Consider the following 21,678-nt stretch of genomic DNA (forward strand, 5'->3'; position numbering starts at 1 on the left):
ACGCCCTCGGATAAACCGCAATTCATCTCGCTTATAACACCCAATAAATCATCTCAGAAACAGGTATATATTCTAGATAAAAATGATGGTATTTAATTCACTACTTATTTGCGTTTGCTCCAAATTCCATTGTCATACTTGGACAAAATCAAACTTCACCCCTTTTTAAATTAATAATAATTCTAATTAGTTTGCGATAGCCGACAATGTTTAATGATACGTTCACTCGTAACTCGAGCTCCACGTTGTTGTGTTATATGACTTCACGCACTTTTTTTACTTTTGTTTGTGTTTATTCCTAATAATTGATTTATTTCTACAGTCAAGCAATCAACATTGCTTCCGGTTAATACTCGTATTTGAATGAGTAACCACTCGAAAACTTTGATCGTTAATAAAAAATTATCAAAGTCCTCGTTTGAGATCGAAGGGACTTCAGCGCATTTTTGTGTGGCAGATCAGTATTCTATTAGCCACTTTCGACTCAACCATCAATAACAGATCTTGTCGAAGGCTACTACATTCACTAACCGCTTCCCACTTTCCGCGTGCACCCGCAATTCGCTTTTAAAGTTTTGTCTCCACCATTAGTGAGATCGTGTCGCGGGCTACCACATTCTCTTTGACGGTACCCACTTCCGACGTCCCGTTCACCCGCAATTCGCGTTTGAAGATTTGACTCCACCATCAGGAAGATCGTGTCGGGGGCTACCACATTCCCTTTGAGGGTACCCTGTAGATACACGTACACCCGTTGCCTTTCTACAAGAGTTCTTCTACGCGCCCACATTTGCTGCCAGCCAGCCAGCCAAAGTGAGATTAAAAGCTACTTTTTACAAATAAATTTGCAAAAATGCGATAAAAATTAGGGTTACTATTTGAAAAACCGGTGTATTCTTTCTATTTGAAAAGTCCCGCGTAATTATTGTACGCACAGTTGTACTTTCAATATTTGTTATTTTGATATATTTTTTGAATTAATATTTAACATAATACTCTTTTCGTAAAAGCGAATAATTTCAACCAGCTTCCCCATTATGTTAAAAATACTTCAAGCAGCGGTGAAATTTCGTAATAATGCGAGATAGACAAAAACGGAAATTCAATTTATTACCGAAATGTTTTTCTAATAAATGGCAAGCTAATAAATGGCTTCATATTCAAGGATATAGTTTCCATACATAGTCCAATTTTAGAAAATAATAGTAACGTTCTTGTGAATGCTTTGGGTAATTATTTCAAGAATAAATTGTGATTGAATGTATACTTTGTAAGATGGACCAGTACTTCAGTCAATTACATAGTGTGATTACAAATTACATAGTGTGATACAAAAGGTAGACTTACGTTATCCCTATTACGCGTCTGATAGTTATGGCACGTAGAGTGTACCTCAAAATGTTCAATGTTTGCTTTTATGTACAGTAGGCACTCCAGTATATACAAGCAAGGATATGTTAATATACGGAGCGATGCAAAAGCGTCTTTGCATTGCTCTCTATATTTAAGGTTATTAATGATTCTAATGGCTCTCCTTTGTAGCCCGAAAATACGATTGGCTATACTGGAATGTCCCCATACCAATATTCCATAGGAAATATGAGGCTGAATTAACGAGAAGTATATTGTTTTAAGAATTTTTGCAGATAGACTCCCCGAGGCCGCACGTAACAGGTAAATACCAGAATTTATTTTTTTAGAAATTTCATCCCCATGATTATGCCATGCTAGTTTATAGTCAAGATGTACGCCCAGAAACTTAACTTTCGGTGACGTGAGGGATACGTCAAACTTGCACAGTGAAAATGTAACATTTAAAGACTTGTTCTTATTTAGACATAATTGATTTGCATTGAACCATTCTGTGGCCTTCGTTTGCACCTCCCTGCTAAGAGAAGTTGCCTTTTCAAAAGATCTACAGCTAACTGACAGAGAAGTGTCGTCAGCGAACAGCATAATATTGCAGTGTGAGCTCATGAAACAGGCGAGGTCGTTGATATAGATTAAAAATCGAACAGGACCTAGTACTGACCCTTGGGGCACCCCGTGTAGCATTGTCGTTGACTCTGATTTGGTGTTATTAATGGTTACATACTGGAGTCGTTGTGATAAATAAGATTTAACTAAATCTCTGCTGTCGACGTCAAAATTGTAAAATTGTAATTTATTTAGTAAGATAGCATGGGAGACGCAATCGAAGGCTTTCTGTAGGTGTAGGAATGTCGTGATGTGATATTCTTTAAGGTCAAGACTGTTATGAATGGAATTAATAAGAGCAAGGACAGCATCAATCGTCGAGTGTCCTTTCCTAAATCCAAATTGTTTTTCGGAAAATAAGTTATCTTCAAAAAAATTTGTTATTTGGTCGGCTAGTAATTTTTCAAAAATTTTGGCGAATATGGATATAATTGAAATTGGACGATAATTGTTCATATCAGTTTGGTTCCCCTTTTTCAGGATCGGAACAACTGACGCAATTTTTAGCACCTTAGGAAAAGTATTAGTTCGTATGCACGCATTAATAATTTTCGTAAGGGGTACAGTGATGTAGTGAATAATTGTTTTTATGACTACGGCACTTAGTCCAAAGCAGTCCTTGCTCTTATTGTTTCTCATTTTTGAAATTGTTTCTCTCACATCACCGAAAGAAACTTCGTTAAACCGGAAACATGGTTTCGCTACCTTGACATAACGCATGAATTTTAAAGGGTCTCGATTTGAGTTTGGTATCGAGTTAATAATGGCACTGGCAATATTACTGAAAAAGTTGTTCATTGTGTTAGGATCAATCTCGCATTTATATTTTGATGAAATATTTCTTTTATTGTTAATGAGATTCCACGTGGCTTTAGATTTATTGTCTGCGGAGGACACGTATAAGTCATTTGCTGCAATTTTACTTGCCCGAAGTTTAAATTTCTAAATTTTTTTGTTTTTAAGTACCAGCTGCTTAGCTGCAGGAGTTGGGTTGGTTTTGTATGCCTCGGAGACAAGTTGAACCGTGTTACGTATATGTTTAATTCCGCAGTAAACCATGTCACGTTTCTGGTAGAGGGTACCCCATCGGCAAAAATTCTTTCAGGAAAAGCATTTTCAAAATAATAGATAATTTTTTTGACAAACATTTCAAATTTTGAGGTGGGATCAAGCTGCGGGTCGTCAACCAATTGCCAGGTTTCATTACATATTGCCGAGCATTAGTTAAATCGACCTTGGGCCGTGATAGGTCTGCACTTGCAGTTATTATTATAACTCAAAAAAAATATATATATAATAAATATATGATTTTCAAGATAGAACAAACTTACTCCTTTCAAATTATTAAACAAAGAAAACCAAATGGAAACAAACTTTCTGAAAACTGGGTCATATTGAAGAAATTCCTGTGACTGAATGTGAAATTAAATTCATACTCCCATCAGATTAAATGGTCATTAAAGATTTTACTTATTATAACATATAACTCTCAGATTAAACAAAAATGAGGTGCTTCCATCCCCAGAATTTTTTGCATGGAAAATATAAAAATATAGGAAAATGCTAGGGAAAATGGCTGCTGTAGGATTTCCAGAGCATCTTCATCCAGAAACGAGAATTAAAAATGGATAGAATTTAGAAATCGGTGGGAGAAGAGTAACGCTCCAGCATTCGCATCGCGAACTTTACGTTAAGTCCGAGGACAATTCCCTCACAGCAGTCGACATCGAGACTCGAACCCACGACCTCCTAACTAGTATTCGCAGACGCCATCAGCGCGTTACTGGCATCGGTTTTGCATGAATTAAACCGCGGTGCGCACTTTGATAGCGACATCATGCGTATGTGACGTTCTGCATAATAAAATCACGACACCACTCGAATTTCTTCCACAGAAACAACAACTTGATTACGTGCACTTAGTTAAACCTCTTATACTAAAAGCAACTCATCTTTGAATGCAAGAAGCACAATGATATATACGCATAATCAGCCACCGCAAGTCTAAAATGATTAACTACTGATATTTATGAACTGAGATAATTATTGGCGCGCCATGCCTAAGATGAGTTAATAACAATGTATGGTAACTAAGCTAAATTATAGTGAAACTTACCGAACGGAAGTTCGAAGCGGCAGTCCACCAAGATGGAATGTCCCGTGGGACCCTTCGTGCCCACAACTTCTCCATCTCTCATTACTAATTCTGCATCTAGTGATAACCATTGTCCGCTGCCCTCCTGAAAGTTGCGTGCGAATTGTCTAAATTACTAAATGCTACAAGTGCATCGTATGTTGTATGGTCTAATTGTATGATGAGTGAGTGTGTTTAATGTCTAATCGAAACCCTATCGCTAAGTGAATCATTCCAAAAAGAAAGCATGCAAGGAAAACTGATTTTAAAATAGGCGATGAATTTAACCCTAAGGGAGATCACGTACCAGAGCGCGATCGATGCGAAAATTTGCAATCGCGTTAAGGTTGTGTGCTGTTGTACTAAACCGAGCAGATTTCGGAGTATCCTCCTACTAATTTCATTACAAAGGGCGCAAAATTGATTTATTGTTTCAAATTCGCAATACCAACACTATCGATTTTTTTTGTGTTGCTAATTGGTAAACTCCAACCCCAATTCTACCTTTTTGTAAACTCTAGTGGATTTAAACCGTATTCAATGAACTTGAAAAAGTACATCAAAAGGCTTTGGGATAGGTTAAATTCATTGCCTCGAAACAATTTCCGGGGTCTGAGCGGTTGCAAAACCGGCGCTCTCCGTCAGAAGTATAATGTTGTGAAAAGCACTGCAGTTAAGTTGTTGGGCGGACATTTTCTTTAATTGAGAGGCGTTATAGTGTATTAATCAGAAGAATAAGAGGTCTCTACCCTCTACCCTCAGTGAGCGGTAGTCGGTAGGGTAGATTGGAAAACTAGATTTTTATTTTAACAAAGGAAACTGTTAGCATATACTGAAATTGGATAAACTTGCTATACATGTAACTTGTCACTGTCAGACAATACCGAAGCGTATTAATTTGCTAAATGAAAATAAACTAATGCCTACTTTCATGCTTAATACAGATTTATGTACCTGTAACATTCTCTTCTAAAATTAATTACGAACTTAGTTTTAACCAATCCTCCTCTGCGGGGAGTTGAATGGTTTACTACGTTGTTATTACGATTATTATTGTAATCAAACTTTGTTTAGTTAATTTTACAATTACTGCATAATGCATGATGAACACCAATAAATCTACACTACTCCTTTTCATTATGTATGCGGTTTCTAGAGGCAAGAGTTTTCATGCGAAATTGCCGACAATTTTAGTTGTATTTCACAAATTATTGTAGAAAATTAACATAAGTAATTATTAGTAATTAAAATTGCTAATACAAATACCTCTTCGCAATTAAGTTCTAATAGACGTGTTTAAATAGAATACCAGGCCAAATTACCAACTTCGTAATAAATATTTAGTTTGTTATAAGTTTGCTTTTCAAACTGATTAGTTTGAAATATTATTGGGAACACTAAAATTTGTGCGGTCGCTGAAGAATCAAAAACTAAAAAAACAGCAAGAAATCACAATGAAACATTCTGTTCTGTTGACGAAAAGTGTTTTTTGAGTTTTTTTAATTTTTTTGTTTGTGTTTTGTCCGCCGTCCGTCCGGACCCACTTCTGCTGTTTTGAACTACTTCTAGGGGAATGGTCCTAGAGTCCTGGAATTTTTTGCAATTAAATTTCGCTGTCTTAAAGGGGGGGGGGCAGAATTATTTCCTGAGACACTGTTTTTGAAAGAAAACGTGCATGACTTTTACATAAGTACGACAACCAATATTGGTCTCAGATTTTGCATACTTTTGAAAATGGGGGGGGGGGGGTTAACACACGTTCTACAATTCATGGTATTCCAATGAAATGTCTCATCGAAGTAAATTGGTTTGTACAAACTATAACTTTCCAGGGCGACTCTTTTTCGAGATCAGTGGAAGTAATTTCTTTCTACCACCCATAGCCTCCCCCTCGACCCCTTATTATGATCGGGTATGAAACACGTTATATCTCCAGAGAGATGAATTTTTTGTCCCACCACGGCAGAATAATTGTGGCATGCAGAGTGTATGTGTTTGACTCGAAACTATAGGCAAATGCTTTCTTTTTCTTTGCAACCTCTGTAATTAGAATAGAATGCAGGGTAATTGTTTTGTATTCCTTGCTCGTCGATTTAATAGGGTGTTTGCTTTCATAAATTTGAATTGGCTGGGCCTTTGTTTTAAAATTGCGAAATAATTTTGTAAATGTGATCAGTTACAATAAGGGGCGTATTTAGGGATTTATTTGTTATTTTCTGTGGATTGCGCGTATGAAACTTTTCGTTATGGAAATTTTGTAGGTCACATAAATTCAATTACGATATTCGGAATTGCAAGTTGCGCAGTTGCATTAATGTTTTGGGAATTTTCCTTTAACTTAATTAATATTATTCTGTTTGGGCATCAGGGTTGGTTTTATCATTTATTAGCGGGAGGTTTACGGTATAGTTAGAGTGCTATGTAACTTCTCACATATATTTTATATTTTAACAACTCGCACGAAGATTGTTATCGTCTTGTACGACGGGTATTTGTTGGATTTACAATAGTATTGTGCCGCCATCTTATTTTGCATATATGCCAAATATGATACTTTTTCATGATTCCTAAATATTTGAATTTTTATGTTATATGAAAACTGTAATAATCGCGCCCCAATTTGGCCATGGTCGTATCTTATATGGTTTCCGAGATCCCCCATGACAGACGTTCTTATCTTGGATACAGTGCATATTATTACTATGAGGCCGGTTATGTACTGGCCAAAATGGCAGGCGCCTGCCTCCTCCCCCTCCTATTTCTTATGTTTTATTTATGTTGGACGATCCTTAGAGCGGCACAGGCACATCCTCCAGTAACTCATTTCACAACACAACGTAGGTCCTAGCCCTAGACAGGTTTTTACTTGACGATCACGTGCCATGAGTTTTAGTTAGCTTTGGCGGGAGTTTTGAGTTGCGCTATCGCTTACTGACTGGACCTGGATTATTATTCGTTCTTTAGCTCTAATCTGATAAACGTATATAACACCATTTATACGCATACAATTCGTAATGAATGGGAATAATAAATGCATAATATTCCTGCAAGAATATAGTAATATCCTTCAGACATTTATGCGTGTGATATACCTAGGGTTTTAGTCTACTGTAAACGCTTTTTATATGAAATGGTGTTGATTGGGTTCTAAAGGCTATTACAGACATTTTTATTTATTTTTTTTTTAATATCCCTCTCGTGTTTTGGGTCCTCAACAGGCATGCGCCCAATTACAGAGTGAGCCGCATAATGCTATTTAGAGGTGCCTTTCTTAAGATGGTCTATACTACTCCGGTATTTACCTTACGAATTAGGAAAACTGCAGGAAAACCTAATTCGGAGTAGCCGGTAGAATGCTCGCTATTTTTATAGACATCCGCGTTATTAGGCGTTACAGTACTCAATGAGTTTTCCAAATTGCTCTCCCTATTCTAGAGTTTTAATAGCATACATTTTTAAAAGTTTTAAAGCGCTTACAAATGTAGCTAACCTTTAGGCACTCTCAGTTTTTAAACATCTTAAAGATCTATTAAGAAGGAAAGCTTGTGTGAGCTCTTAAAGGTTTTGAAAGGTCTGTAAGAGCTTTTAGGTGGTGTACGAGTGTATTGAGGGTATGTAATACCCGATCCTTGCAAGAGGCTTGTACAGTTGACAACAGTGTCTAAGAGTTTTTAAAAAGCCCTAGGGGAGTTCTAAACGCTCTTAGAGTATTTAAAAGCCCGTAAAAGTTTCCATAGGTTTCAAAACGTTTTCAAAAGCCTTCAGAATGCTTAGAGACTTTGCCTTTATTAGCTTAATTTGAAACCTAAAGAGTGTTTAATACGCTTTGAAAGATGCTTGTCTTGAAGAGCCATTAAAGGTCATTAAATTACTTAAAAGGAAATTTTAAGAGTCGGTACATCCCTTCTTTAAAAGCCTAGCTTTTCTTTGCCAGTTTTAGATAGCTTTTAAAAGGGTTAAAGGATTTTGAAGATTCTTTGAAACCTTTTTGAGACTTGAAAAAAATTTAAGAACGCGTAAGGACGAAGATTTTACGCTATTCATTAATATGTGTAATGTGAGAGCGAGCCTACAAGGGTTTCCAAAAGTCTTCTGGAGAGAAGGCGTTTAGAACTTTTAATAGACAATTTAGTTACTTATACATCGTACAGTAGTTTTCTTAACGTTAACGTCACGTTCATGCTTTTATACACCAATTTGTGCAGACGATTCGTTGCCTATCAAAATGTTCAAAGATAATGTTTATTTTCGACTCCTTCATAAATTATAACCTTTGAAAAAATCTCAAAACGTGCCTAAACGCAAAACTCACTGGACAACATTAAATTAATGACCTATGGAAAATCGCAAAACTCTTTTTTCTCGAAATCGTCATGAACCTCCATTTTCATGCCTAGTTTATGCCAGAAAATTTGAGTTTCCATGGTGGCAGTAACACTTTTCCTGACTAATTTTCCTATTTCCTGTGTTTACCACATAAAAAGTTCTATGTGAAAATTGCTATTCTATATTAAAAACACGATTTGCAGAAGATGTTATACTTGTAAATTAAAGTACTCGATCCCAAAGGGGCCTCGTACTTTAATAGTTCCTCGCAAACAATGCAAAAAATCAATAGGTGTCATTTTGCAGTTTTAAATGGTACATGTTTATACTTCTACTCTATAGAGGGCGCTTTTGAGTATACCCATGAAATACATGAGGTTAGCAATCTGTTGCTTGTATACATCTGTGGTTATAGTAATTGCTCTGCCAACTTAATCTCAGGGGTCTGTTATACGTCCACTGTTGTTATTGTTATCCAAATTTACATACCGCCATTCTGAACATTCAGGATTATTTTCATGCAGATTAACTCAGATTTGTGGATCGCCGTCTCTATCAAAATTAACACGATTTGGACATAATAAAGTGTACAAGGGAATTTCGAAGAAGCTACTCTTAAAAATTGAGATAGAAATATAGGCCAAATTAAAGTGTTAGCAATGTTAATGGATTTTTGCTCCTGAGTGATCGCCACTGATTGGTTCTTGGATTTTATAAGGGTATGCCATTTCGAGACACTTTCAAAAATCTTAAAATAATGCCACTGCCTTGTATATAAGTATATCTTTAAATTACTTATTTATCTTCATAAAAACCGACACAAATTTAACAAAGTAAGTCAAATTCACGATCACAACAGAAATAAAAATAAAATGTCGATTACAAAACATCAACATTCATTTTATAAAAAATCTCCGTTTTACACCGGCTCGTATTATTAATAATCTACCTGAAAAAAAAATGAACCACCCCCTATTTAAAAATAGAACGAAACAGACATTATACAAGATAATTCTTTCTATTCAGTAAACGAATTTATTAAATATATCTCTAGTAACTCTAATCAAAACTTAATGACTGGATGCACCTGAGTTGTTTGTGAACGCAAGAGGAAAACACTTATTGCCAAAGCAAAAAATTATTTCAAAATCAAATCATTCGTTCTAAATTAATGAAATTCAACAAGTGTTCAGGGATTACACACTAACCCAACAAATTTTAATGTCCAAAGTGATGTACACTTTATAAAACATTAACTGCTATACATTCTAATTTTATGATGCCATCATAACGAGTTCAAATCGGATTTGTGTCGCGAAAATGCGTTTCCCTTATTTGAATTTCATTAAAAATCCAATTTGAAAAAGTAATCAAAGCTCTTCAGTCCCAATTAGACCCCTTTCAAAATTAAAGGCATGAGGGTTTATATTGCGACAGGAAGAGATATATCCAATTTTAGGTGAGTTGCCCTTCAGGAGTCGATAGGGAATCTTATTGGAATTTAAAGAGATGTCTGTGTAAAGATAAGATTGACGCAAAGGGCGAACTTGACGGCACTAATAAGGTAATTCATTTACACTTTTTTTATTTTGGCAACATATCGACGTAGGTATTTAATGTTATTTTTTCGAATGAATAGTACCTATATATGTGTATGATTGTAAATACGACGTAATGGCCCTCTAAGAAAAAAGGGAGTTTTAACTCCGGAAGAAAATGGGCAAGAGATTTCCTTAAGCGTATTTTTATGAGTCACGTATAAAATAACCTTAAGTTTAATTTATTTACCTCTAGCATTGAATAATAAATCTTATTATTCAATGCCTCTTCTTTAATTAAAGCAGCGTGCACTTTAAATTATTGATCCGGCATCATATTCAATGCCTGGCAAGTGATTTGCTAAAGTTTGAGGTCGTTAGCTGCGTTTGTTCTCTAGTTAGACAAGGATCAGGTGAGCGGATAAAGAGAACGAACACATAACAATAAAAAAACATCTGCATCCCATGTTAAAACAACAGAATGGAGGAAGGTTGGTTTTGTGTATAGCAATCTACTTTTGAAAAGAAGGTGAATTTATCATTAAATCACTACTTAGAATGGGAATCGTTCAAAGTGTTGATTGGTGACAAAACAATAAATTGTTTTAATAGAGTTATTTTGCGTGTGCGTTAATTAAAGACAACATTTATCTCGCTTGTCAATAATACGGTAGTACCTAAACGTAAATGACAGTAACTCTCGAATGAAACGACATTTTTACTTGTACTCCACCCTCATTTAAGTTTTAGTGGTCGGCCACTGTAGTTTACCTTTCAGACAGATGCGCAGTTAAAAATCTCAGAGGTGTTATTCCCTTGTAAAACTTTACGGGTCTTTCAATGCTTTTTGTGAAACGAAAGTTACTCGGAAAGATCAAGGGATAACGCCTTTGCTAGAAGGGTTACATCCTTTTAGTGCAGAAGTTTCCCTACTCTACAATAATTCAAAAAATGTGTTAATTTTTACTCGGTTAGGATAAGTTTTAACGACATCCCGTCGCCAAACTTTAACGGCATTAACCGCAACGAAAGCTACCGAAGGGAAATTTTTAAATTTACTGTGAACAACAAAGTTTTACATTTAAGAATAATTTTAGTTCGAACCGCAAACTTAGTCCAGAGCTCGTTCGTAAATTCAAATTTAATTATTGACTTTATACTAGACCTGTCCCATTAGTAAGTTGTGATAATTAACGCTAAACAAGACTTAACATTCCATTTCGTAGTTACAGCGAGAATATGAAGTGAACACAATACTATAGGAAAACAGGCCCTGGTTTTCTCACACGGGAATATTCGCTCGCCAGATATTTGCTTCAAAGGTCAACCTCAGGAGACGGGGATCAAGAAAAGTTGTGTCCTTAAATTTGTAGGTTTTCCAGGTATAAATATACGCTCGTAAATTTTTTACCCAAAATCGTCCTGAAACCTCCATTTTCATGCCTACTTTATGTCAGGGAAATGTTAGTTTCCATGACGGAGGCAGGCCAGTCTACGTTTCCTGCCGCCTGTCACTTTTCCTGCCGCACCTGTCATATTGCTAATGTCTATAATGACTCCTGTCATCAATGACAGATTGGCATTAATCAAAAGTTCTATATGAGAATTGAAATTTTATGTTAAAATACGATTTAATTCGATTTAATACAAAACTCGTCAGTAAAATGACTCGTAAATTAAAATACACTCGGCCCCGAAGGGTCCTTGTACTTCATTATTTCCTCGCCAGTAACGTGTCATTTTCCCAGGCATTTTCCTGACTTTTATGTAAATAACTATAGTCCAGGCTATATAATATTTTTTAATAAAAAATTATAGTTACCGGGGTGCTGGTGAAATGATTAGAAATTGGGGAGAAATAATTAAAACAGCTGAATTTTTCCGCGGGTGAAATCACGGGGGTTGAAAGGGGTGGAAACTGGTATTTTGCAGTTTGTGGCAAAACTATTAACTTTAGGTGAAAATGTTCAATATAAAAGTTATAGAGAATAAAAAAATGAACAACTCTATTTACACATAACCTCCAATTTTCCTAGAAAAACCGGAAAAACCTTTTTTTTTGGATTTTTATTCTTATTTTTGCGGAATAAAAGTCGTAGGAATTTGAAATTTGGAATAAAAATAGCTTGTTTTATGATAAAAAAGGAGAAATTTTTTTGAGCCCGTAAAGTTGAACCGTTTCCGAGATCTCACGATTTCTGAAAAAACCACCTCTTTTTCAAGGGGATGAAAAATCTATTTTTTTAGCGTACAGAGGTGCGCGGGGTAGCAAAATTTTCGGGAATACTTATATTTTAATAAACAAAAATAAAAAAATATTATTCCTATAACAAAAATTCAAGAAAATCGCCAAAAACTGGAAAAACAGTTTTAAGACATCACGGTTTTTGACATGATAAATCAAAATGTTGAATATTAATAAAGATTTTTTCGAAATCTGTCTTCTTGCTTCTCTTTAATGTTACTAAAATATTCTCTTTTGTTTCCTTATGCTCAACTGTTTTAGTTAAAACATCTTTATTATTTCTTTTTTCTGTATTTTACCGCAATAAAAGCAATTCGAAAAAAAATCGAACTATCTTGCTTCCTGATTCCTGAACAATTTGTTGTTGTTCACTAACTCTTCTTCCTGCCTGTTTTATAGCTGATGCAATTGCGTTGGGCCTGTTGATACACTTGCAAAATTTGCAATGAGAACATTAGTTTTACCGGCCAAAGCAAATGATATGAGATGTAAAAACCGGGAATAAACTTCGTAAGGATTTTATTCATAATTCCTGTAAATTAACCATAAACAGGCCCAGCTTAATCCCATCAGCTGTAAAACAGGCAGGAAGAAGAGTTAGTTATTGTTCAGGATGCAAAAAAATTCGATTTTACTTCAAATTGCTTTTATTGCGGTAAAAATGCAGAAAAAAGAAATAATAAAGATGTTTTAATTAAGGCAGTTGGGCACTAGGAAACAAAAAAAATATTTTAGCAACATTAAAGAGGAGAGGGAAGACAGATTTCAAGAACTTTTTATTAGCGCGGATCCAATACGTTAATTTAGTTGCAAAAAAAGCTATTTACCTATACTGTCAAAAATGGTATATCTTAAAACTGTTCCCCAGGTTTTGCCGCTTTTCTTAAAATTTTTCTATTGGAATAATATTTTTTATTTTTGATTATTAAAATGTCCTTACGAAAATATTGCTACCCCGCGCACCTCTGTACGATGAAAAAAAAAAGGTTTTTCATCCCCTTGAAGAAGAGGTGGTTTTTTTCAGAAATCGTGAGATCTTGGAAACGGTTCAACTTTACGGGCCCAAAAATTATCTCCTTTTTGATCATAAAACAAGCTGTTTCCTCCAAATTTCAAACCCCTACGACTTTTTTTCGCAAAAATAAGAACAAAAAACGAAAAAACCTGTTTTTCTAAGAAAATTGGAGGTTATGTGAATATAGCGCAGATACAAAAGTTGCTCATTTTTTTAATCTCTATAACTTTTACATTAAAAATTTCCGTCCGTTTAAAAAAATGTAAACAAAAACAACCTTGACCGCTTTCTCGTATTCACAATAACCTCCACTCCATGCCGACCAACGAAAATTAAAAAAATTTAATTAGGAAAGCCCATCTTAATTAGCAATTTCCGAAATTTATAAATGAATATTGTTCGGATTGCACAAGTTAAAAATTATTTCATAACGTAGTTTCTATTTCCTAAAATTTCTCGAACGCTATTGGTTTACAAAAGTTTAACGTACCTAAGTAAAGTGGTGGGTTTTCTAATTTAAACCTTTTCTAACAAAATCGCTCAGACACCGGTTTTTAGTTACTTTAAAAATTTTGATACGTTTCACTAAATTTAAACGCAGTGTTCTGTAAAAGCCTTTGTTATACCGTGTTATTTCAAATTGAAAAAAGGACAACATGTAAATTCATAATACTATTATGTATAATCAAAGGGTGGTAATACGTTCAGTTGCAAAATATTTCCATTTACTGCAGGTTTATTAATTTAAATTAGTGACGAGATCCCTTTGTGTTTAGCTCTATACAGACATCTGTAAACACATAAATATAATAATTAATTGCATGTCACACAGTATTTCTTAATTAAGGATGTGTACTGCATTGTCTCGACACTTTCATAAATAGGTGAATTGCCCTTGTAAGTGCAATTTATTATTTTGGGGATCATAATCCATAAAAAATGAGGGAAATAAACAAGTGTAGAATTTTTTTCCGTGATGAAAGGCCTTAATCGTAAATAGTGTTAGGTTGGTAGTAAAAAGTTTTCGTAACAAAGCTAAAATATAGCATTGTTTTCTGCACAAAACTTCAGAAATCGGGGGCGAGGAATGTGTGTGCGTAAATCACCCAGAAATTATGCAAAATGGAAGATGTGTGTGATAAATTTTGATGTGTCTGACAGATAACGCCCCATGCGCTCTTGTTTATTCACTGTCGTTTCACATTTATAACACTATTACTATATCGTACAAAATCTAATTTAGATAAAAGTTTGTTTATTATACGCAGCGCAGGCACCGTATTCAGAATTTAGTGTCGTGGACCACAACGACAAATAAAATTATTTTAACAAAACATTAGACTTGTTACAAGCAAGCGAATTGTTAATAGAGGAATTGCCTTCCTCATAGTGTGCAAATAATATTTTTCACGATATTTTTTAATATAAATATGAAGAGTTTCCGCGCTAAAACGATGGCGCAAGATGTGGCCCTAACTCATTCAAGTGGAAACTTTGTTATGCAAAAGGTAGCAGGTATACGTTCGCGAAAGAGGCAATAAACTTATGTCGAGTGTTTCTTATTCAAGAGGTGTTTTTCCATAAGTACGGCCTTTCTATTGGGCTTGTAGATGACGAAGGGATGCGTGTTTAGTGGCAATGTAGCTGTGACTTGATGCGTTATAAGACCAAATGAATAGAATTATAAATCTTCCTCCATTGTTATTTTTAAGTACAACCTTCAGTCCGTTGTAGTTTGGTATGATTTTGCACGAGGATCACAATGTAATAAAATCCAGCATGGCTGAGTGGGTTCATGTATTTGATTCGAGAAACCTTCTGTAGCTTTCGAAAGACAAAATGTTCATTTCTACAAAAAAAAGTGGAATCTAGGAATAAGGGATTCCTTTAGTATACACTGGAGAAAATACAATAACATTTACCTTTTTCGGAGAGGCTAATATCTCAAATAATATGGGTTGCGAGTGTAAAATGAAACAGCCTGGTAAGCTTGCGTGTTATTACCTAATCTATACGAAGACTTTTTATTACCTTCAAATTTTTGTAGGTAAAAATGACTATATTATTAAAGCACAAGGAGACTCATCCTAGTAGGAGGTGTAGGTTATGAGATCGTTTGTATCGAAAATTTTTGTATATTGCCTTATGCCGATGGTGTTGCTGATGTATTATATCATTAACAAAAAGAGGCAGGTGTCCTGATATATGGGAATAAGTACATTAAAAACGCTTTATCTCAACCGACTTAATGGTGATAAGGACTCTTTACGACAATGCTCTCAATTATAACGATTCGCTACGTTGCCCCCCCCCCCCCTCCCGCTTAACCAATCATGTCCACATAAGAGTTTAATTCGTTCGGTTAAAAAAGGTTAAGTAAAATTGTAAAGGAAAAGTGTTTGCCAGAGAGGACGTCTTGGCTACAGGGGGAACCTAAGACCACGGAACGTCATTAGCGAGAAGATTTTAAGATCAGGAAGACACAGAGTCAACCGGGGTGGTGGTACTGAGGAACATTGATATAGACTGGAAAAATAGAAGACTGTTGAGAGAGCTGTATAAAAACCAGAAGGTGGTTGACAGAGTGAATAGGGAAGAAACTGAAGAAGTGAATGTAGGAAGAGAATTACGACAGGGGTGTTCTATGTTCCCGGTGCCTTTCAACATCTATGCAGAAACATTATTAGAAAAGGCGGTAATGAAATTTAAAGGATTAAGGGTAGCTGGTAACAATAAAAAGACATAAAATACACAATAAAATACGACAGTACTTGCAGAAACAGAGGACTACAGCGAATGATGGAGAAAATAATATCGGTTGGAAGAGAGTTTGGAATGAAGGTAAACATCGGCAAGATAAAAATAACTCTGATGGACAAAGAAGACGAAGAAGTAAAGACACAATTAGAAGAAGTGCAGATAGAGCAAGTGCGACCATTTAAATATTTTGGTAGTAAAAAAAGATAGCCTTCATTTGGAGTGTTGTCACATGTGGATCAGAAACGTGTAGTATGAATAACAAAGAAGAAAGGTACTTAAAAAAGTTTGTGACTATGGCGGAAAATGGAACAAGTAAAGTGGACAGAAAGAGTGAAGCATGAGGATGTTTTGAAAAGAGTCGGTGACGAAAGAAGTTTTTTTAAGACCAATGCGAAGACGGAAAAGGCCATATTTTGAGGCGAGACTGTTTGACAAGAAGGATCGAAGGAAAGATTCATGGAAGGAGGAGAAGAGGAAGACCAATAACTGGACTATGAATAAATGGAATGGGGAGGAAAAGTTATCACCAAATGAATCAGGAGGCTCAGGATAGAGGGAGGTGGAAAACCAACTAGCTACCAGTTCCACCTAAGATACAGGGTGTTCCTAAATATGTATGTATGGCAATGCTGCTCCGGAAGCACGCTGACACATTGTGGCAAGGGGAGAAACGGACGTTAAAAACATGGACTAGCGCCAATACCCTCCTACGGAAAACCTTTGGGCCAGCGAAGCCCCCACACTAGCTCCTTCGAGAAATCTTCGCTACAGAGCAAGACGAAACACTGCAGAATCCACCACCCCAGGTGCACTTACTGCAGAAATCAAGGCCATTCGCAGGAGGATTACCGGAATAGGAAGAAAGCTTACGAAACTGAAGCTCTAAAGCTACTAACTATCGCGCCCAGCAATTTGCGCACCATCACCGCCTCCTAGAGTGCTTCGGGTGCGGCAAGCCCGGCGTGATCCGCAGTCAGTGTGTCGTGATAACTCGAGGGCTTCGAGAGTGGACATTTTCCTTTCGTTAACGTTACCATCGTCGCCGGGGTCAACAGGAACTCGATCACGACCGCCGACAGGTACTCTTTTCGAAGGATTGACGATCTTCTCTACGCCGCACGAGCCCCCATAATGACAACGATAGACCTGCAGGCCGGTTACTGGCAGATCACCATTGACCCTCAGGATCGAGATAAAACTGCTTACATCTCCCCCCTCGCCCTTTACCACTACAAGCCCTTGGGCCCAAGGAACGCGCTGACAACCCCTTTAGCATCCACAATCGAAGTCAGTGGAAAAAAGGAACCGGAACCTAAAAACGCAACTGGCCATCCTAGTAAAAGGAGACCATTCGAACTACCCCCGATAAACTACCGCTAATTCGTTTTGCGATTAACACCACGCCCTGCCAGACAACGGGATTCGCACCCGCCTATCTGCCCAATGGGCGCGACAGAACGACGGATGATACAAGACACATATCTCCTACGTCTCACTGATACCCTTAGAGGAGCCCGCCCAAATCCAATAGAAGCACAAACCAAAGAAAAAAAAATTGCAGATCGCAAACGACGGGAAGCACCACATACAAGACAGGAAACCTAGTTTGGGTAAGCACACACATCACGTAAGCAACCAGGTAAAAGGCTTATGTTCAAAATTCTCCAGGCCCTCTCTCCCACGACTTCCGAAGTCAAGGACAAAGACACACCAAGGACGGCGCATCATCGAGCCCATCCGGCTCATAAGGAAACGAGGCCGCCTGAGGAAGACACCCTCAAATCCTAACACTGAACAGGAACCTGGCCGTTGTCCTGGGGGAGATTGTAACGCGCCCTTCATTAAGCAACCTTGGTTGCTTTCTTTTTTTATTGATAACAGATCCTGTTTCTTCGAATTTAGCGACCAAGTCTTGACCATAGACATGGCTTACATTTCTCCCGAGATGTCTCTCATTAAACGTTCTAGCTGTTCTAAAAGATGATCGATTTTCGGAGCCATAAATGAATATTATTTCCACACGTTCAGCTGTACTGTAAAGTCAATAAAAAAGAAAGCAACCAAGATTGCTTAATGAAGCAGCTCAGGTTGAAGTTCTTGGCCAACTTGCCATAGGTCCCTCAATGTCAACATTTAGTTTTTTTGTTAATTATTATATTTTTGTTAAGTTGTCTTAATGACTATTGACTTTATTGGTACCACTGGAAAGCATTTTTCAGTAGCTTTCCAACGATGTGTCACAAATATAGGGTTGCCATTTAGGATTTTTGAAGAGGGGAGGGGGGTTAAAGGGGTTGGAGGGTTGTCACTCATAACGTCATTCTGGTTCCCCCTCGATACCACCAAAACGGTTTTGCGCGATTTTCAATATCTTCTTTAGTTTGGAAAATATGACCGATTTGAAAGTGTGGTCTCCAACTTCATTTATAGAATCGGAGATATCCATAGTGTGAAGTTTTGTGTCTTTTTGGTATCTAACCCCCATCATTTATAGACTTATAATATATGCAACTTTATCCGCTGCGACGCGTCTAGTGAATCTAGGACTAAGCTGTTCACGCGTTCGGTACCGAAATCCTTCAGCTGCTGTGGTACATTTTCCACCACATGCAGAGTGTTTATAATATCGCGCACTTCATAATTAGTTAGAATGAGTTTCGATGGAATTATATTTGTGATCGCTAAACTGCATCATACTGAGCTTAGGGAAAATTCAAAAAAAACATAAAAGGTAAATGAAAATTTTATTAGGAGGTAAAGTGGAAGAGATGAGGTCATCTTGATCTAAATTCAAGAAGACAATTGGGCTTTCGTCTGAAATGTCAAAGTTGTATTTACTTTGTAATTACAATTATTAATCTAGATCGCAGTCAAGATGTAGCAACTAATACAGTCTACATTTAACCATAATCATTAAGCCTATTTAATCTTTACAGAACCCGCCTCAATTTCCGCTATGTAAGTCACTGTTTAGTCGCTCTTTTTATATAAAGAGAAATAGTACTAACAACAAAAAGTTAACACTTATCTTTTAAATGCGATTTGTGGGACAGTCGTATCGAAAACCTATGGTACTGCCTACCTCAAATGTGAAAAATGATCCACTATATTATTCAAGCTACATTGACGTACGAAACTTGAATATAAATGCTAAATTCTTCTTCAATATATGTAAAAGATTAATTAAATGCTGTGTATTATTCGAAACATGGGCATTAATTAATGGTGGTTATTTTACAGAACACGAGAAAGTTGGCTCGTTTACAGTTCTCTGTCTAAAGAATAAGCCGCACAAAGGAAACACCTTGCCTCCACAACTTAGTATTTTGATTGCCTCAAACTTTTGCATTGAAACTAAGCGATAAAGAAAATGCAACATTAACTGTTGCGCATATCTATTAACTTTAATAAAGTAGTGAAATGAATTACCGTATAATGTCAATTTTATGGGAAAATGCAAAAGCTGCTTTTATGGGTTAAATGTGCAGACACCGTTTCGGTTTACGATCTTAAGATTAAATCAAACGCTACTACATTACCAATATTAGCAAAAACTGCTCTCGGTACTATTAGCATAAAAGGACTGAAAGTAGTCCCTTATGTTTTATACAATAAACAACGTTTGGTGTAATAACCGTAAAGGTTTCAGTGCCAGTTACAAGTTCACTTTATCTAATATTTACTGGTGGAACTACTCGAAGCGTTCAAAAAATCAATAGACAAGTTATAAAAGCAATGCTTCCCAGTTTGTATGTGAGCAGTAATTTTCAGACTATCGATAATAAAACGATCCTTTTTATTTAATATGTCTGTATGTACATGTACAGCTCCAGTTCAATCGACAATGCAGTCAGTTAGTGTTTTTGTTTTTGCTACTGTGGCACATATTGCGAATAAATATTTCAGCACAAAGTTTATGTCTTATTAAACTGAAAGTTACGATAGCAGAAGTTCCCTTATTGTTTATTTGTTGCTCTTGCTTTACAATCCTCGGAATATATTTAAAACTTATCGTAACTATTTCTACGTTTAAAGTGGTCGCGGTCCATATACACCCTTTCAAAATTGAATTTTTATGTTTATCATGTGTACATAGAACTCAAACTTGTGATTAAGCTCATTTCGATTATGTAGAACTTTCATTCGTAATTATAAAGTGAGTTGCAAATATCCTAAATCGTGAGTCAGTGTTTGTGTATGTGTGTAAAGCAAATTCGTAGAAGAAATATTTTGGTTTACCTCGTTTGCATATTGTACAGTCTGCAGCGGAACCCAATTGTATCCCATAGCGCGGTCCCAAATCATTCCCTTGCTCCAAACTTCTATCAATAAACCGGTGTTGACATCGTTGGTTTCGCTGTAATATCAAATAAAAATATTAATGTCATTCTAAAATGTAGTTATTGGATCGTAAATTTACCACGAACAGTTTTTTTTTAATAATTTCAAATGCAATAATACGGATAAACGATAATATTGACTCATTTCAGATCCTTGGTTTATTTGAAACAGGTGGTTGTGTGAATATTCCGGAAATCGACGCACCATGAAAGATTAGTCATCGGCGATTAAGAACGAAGGCGGATGTGACGTAATCTTTCCGGGAAATATGTCGTGTTTGTTCGAGAACATTCTAGAATACTCGGGAGCGTTCGGAAGCGTTCGAGAACTTTCAAGGAAGAGGGGAGTTTAGTATACAAGCAAACAGTTCAGTGAGTTCTAACATCGTTGCGAGTATTAAACTCAAGCTGTTATTAATTGTATTAATAATTACTGCAAATAAACATGAATTAATCCATTTCAAGACAGTTATACATTTATGGTTAATTAGTTGTAAATAAATAAGTTACGGAATTAAATTTCCATTACAATTGGATAGAATTTGTTTGGTCGACCAACTCTTTAAAACAAATGCAAAAAATACACAATTTAAATTTTATTCTGGCAACACCGATTCGTTTTCTCCGTCAACTAACGTAAGATAAGAGTAAGACAGTCCGAAAAATTTTAATAATCCGAAAATTTTTTTCCCGGCCGATATGAGACAATTTTTTTTTCGGGGCTTAAAAAAAGGCAGTGTGTATAACCTTCCTTTTTTTACCAAAAATCGACTACACTAAAATTTCTCGGGAAAACACTTTTTCTTATTAATTCTGGGGCGTAGAATCCAAAACAATTCGTACTTTTTCGATTAGACTTCTCAATCAAAGGTTATAGACTAGAAACAAATTTCGAAAGAAAATCCAAAGGGCTGTAACTTTTGAACTAGTAGCCCAATCTTCGAACTGTTTGAAATTATGGATTCTACAGGGCACATTCTATAAGAAAATTTTTTTCCCGGTCGATCTGAGACAATTTTTTTTTCGGGGCTCCTTTTTTTACCAAAAATCGACTACACCAAAATTTCTCGGAAAAACACTTTTTCTTATTAATTTTGGGGCGTAGAATCCAAAACAATTCGTACTTTTTCGATTAGACTTCTCAATCAAAGGTTATAGACTAGAAACCAATTTCGAAATAAAATTCAAAGGGCTGTAACTTTTGAACTAGTAGCCCAATCTTCGAACTGTTTGAAATTATGGATTCTACAGGGCACATCCATCAAGTTGAAGAGGTATCCGAAGAGTCCGAACAATGTGAAGAATTTAAAAGGTCTGAAAAATTTGAAAGAGTACGAAAAAGA

The 21,678-nt window shown here is 36.1% G+C and overlaps 1 protein-coding gene across 2 annotated transcripts in view; it reads right to left on the reverse strand.

Moving 5' to 3' along the window:
• The window catches only part of LOC116167227, a gene marked incomplete at its 3' end in the record, with an annotated part of 118,169 nt that overhangs the window by 32,457 nt on the left and 64,034 nt on the right, over positions 1–21,678 (reverse strand). For both annotated transcript variants that reach the window (XM_031482500.1, XM_031482501.1), the window contains 2 exon segments: positions 4,094–4,217; positions 20,235–20,352. In XM_031482500.1, coding sequence (XP_031338360.1) covers positions 4,094–4,217; positions 20,235–20,300 — 190 coding nt within the window.

This window comes from Photinus pyralis, unplaced genomic scaffold (assembly GCF_008802855.1).
Source record: "Photinus pyralis isolate 1611_PpyrPB1 unplaced genomic scaffold, Ppyr1.3 Ppyr1.4_LG3b, whole genome shotgun sequence".
In the NCBI taxonomy this organism is placed as follows: domain Eukaryota; kingdom Metazoa; phylum Arthropoda; class Insecta; order Coleoptera; family Lampyridae; genus Photinus; species Photinus pyralis.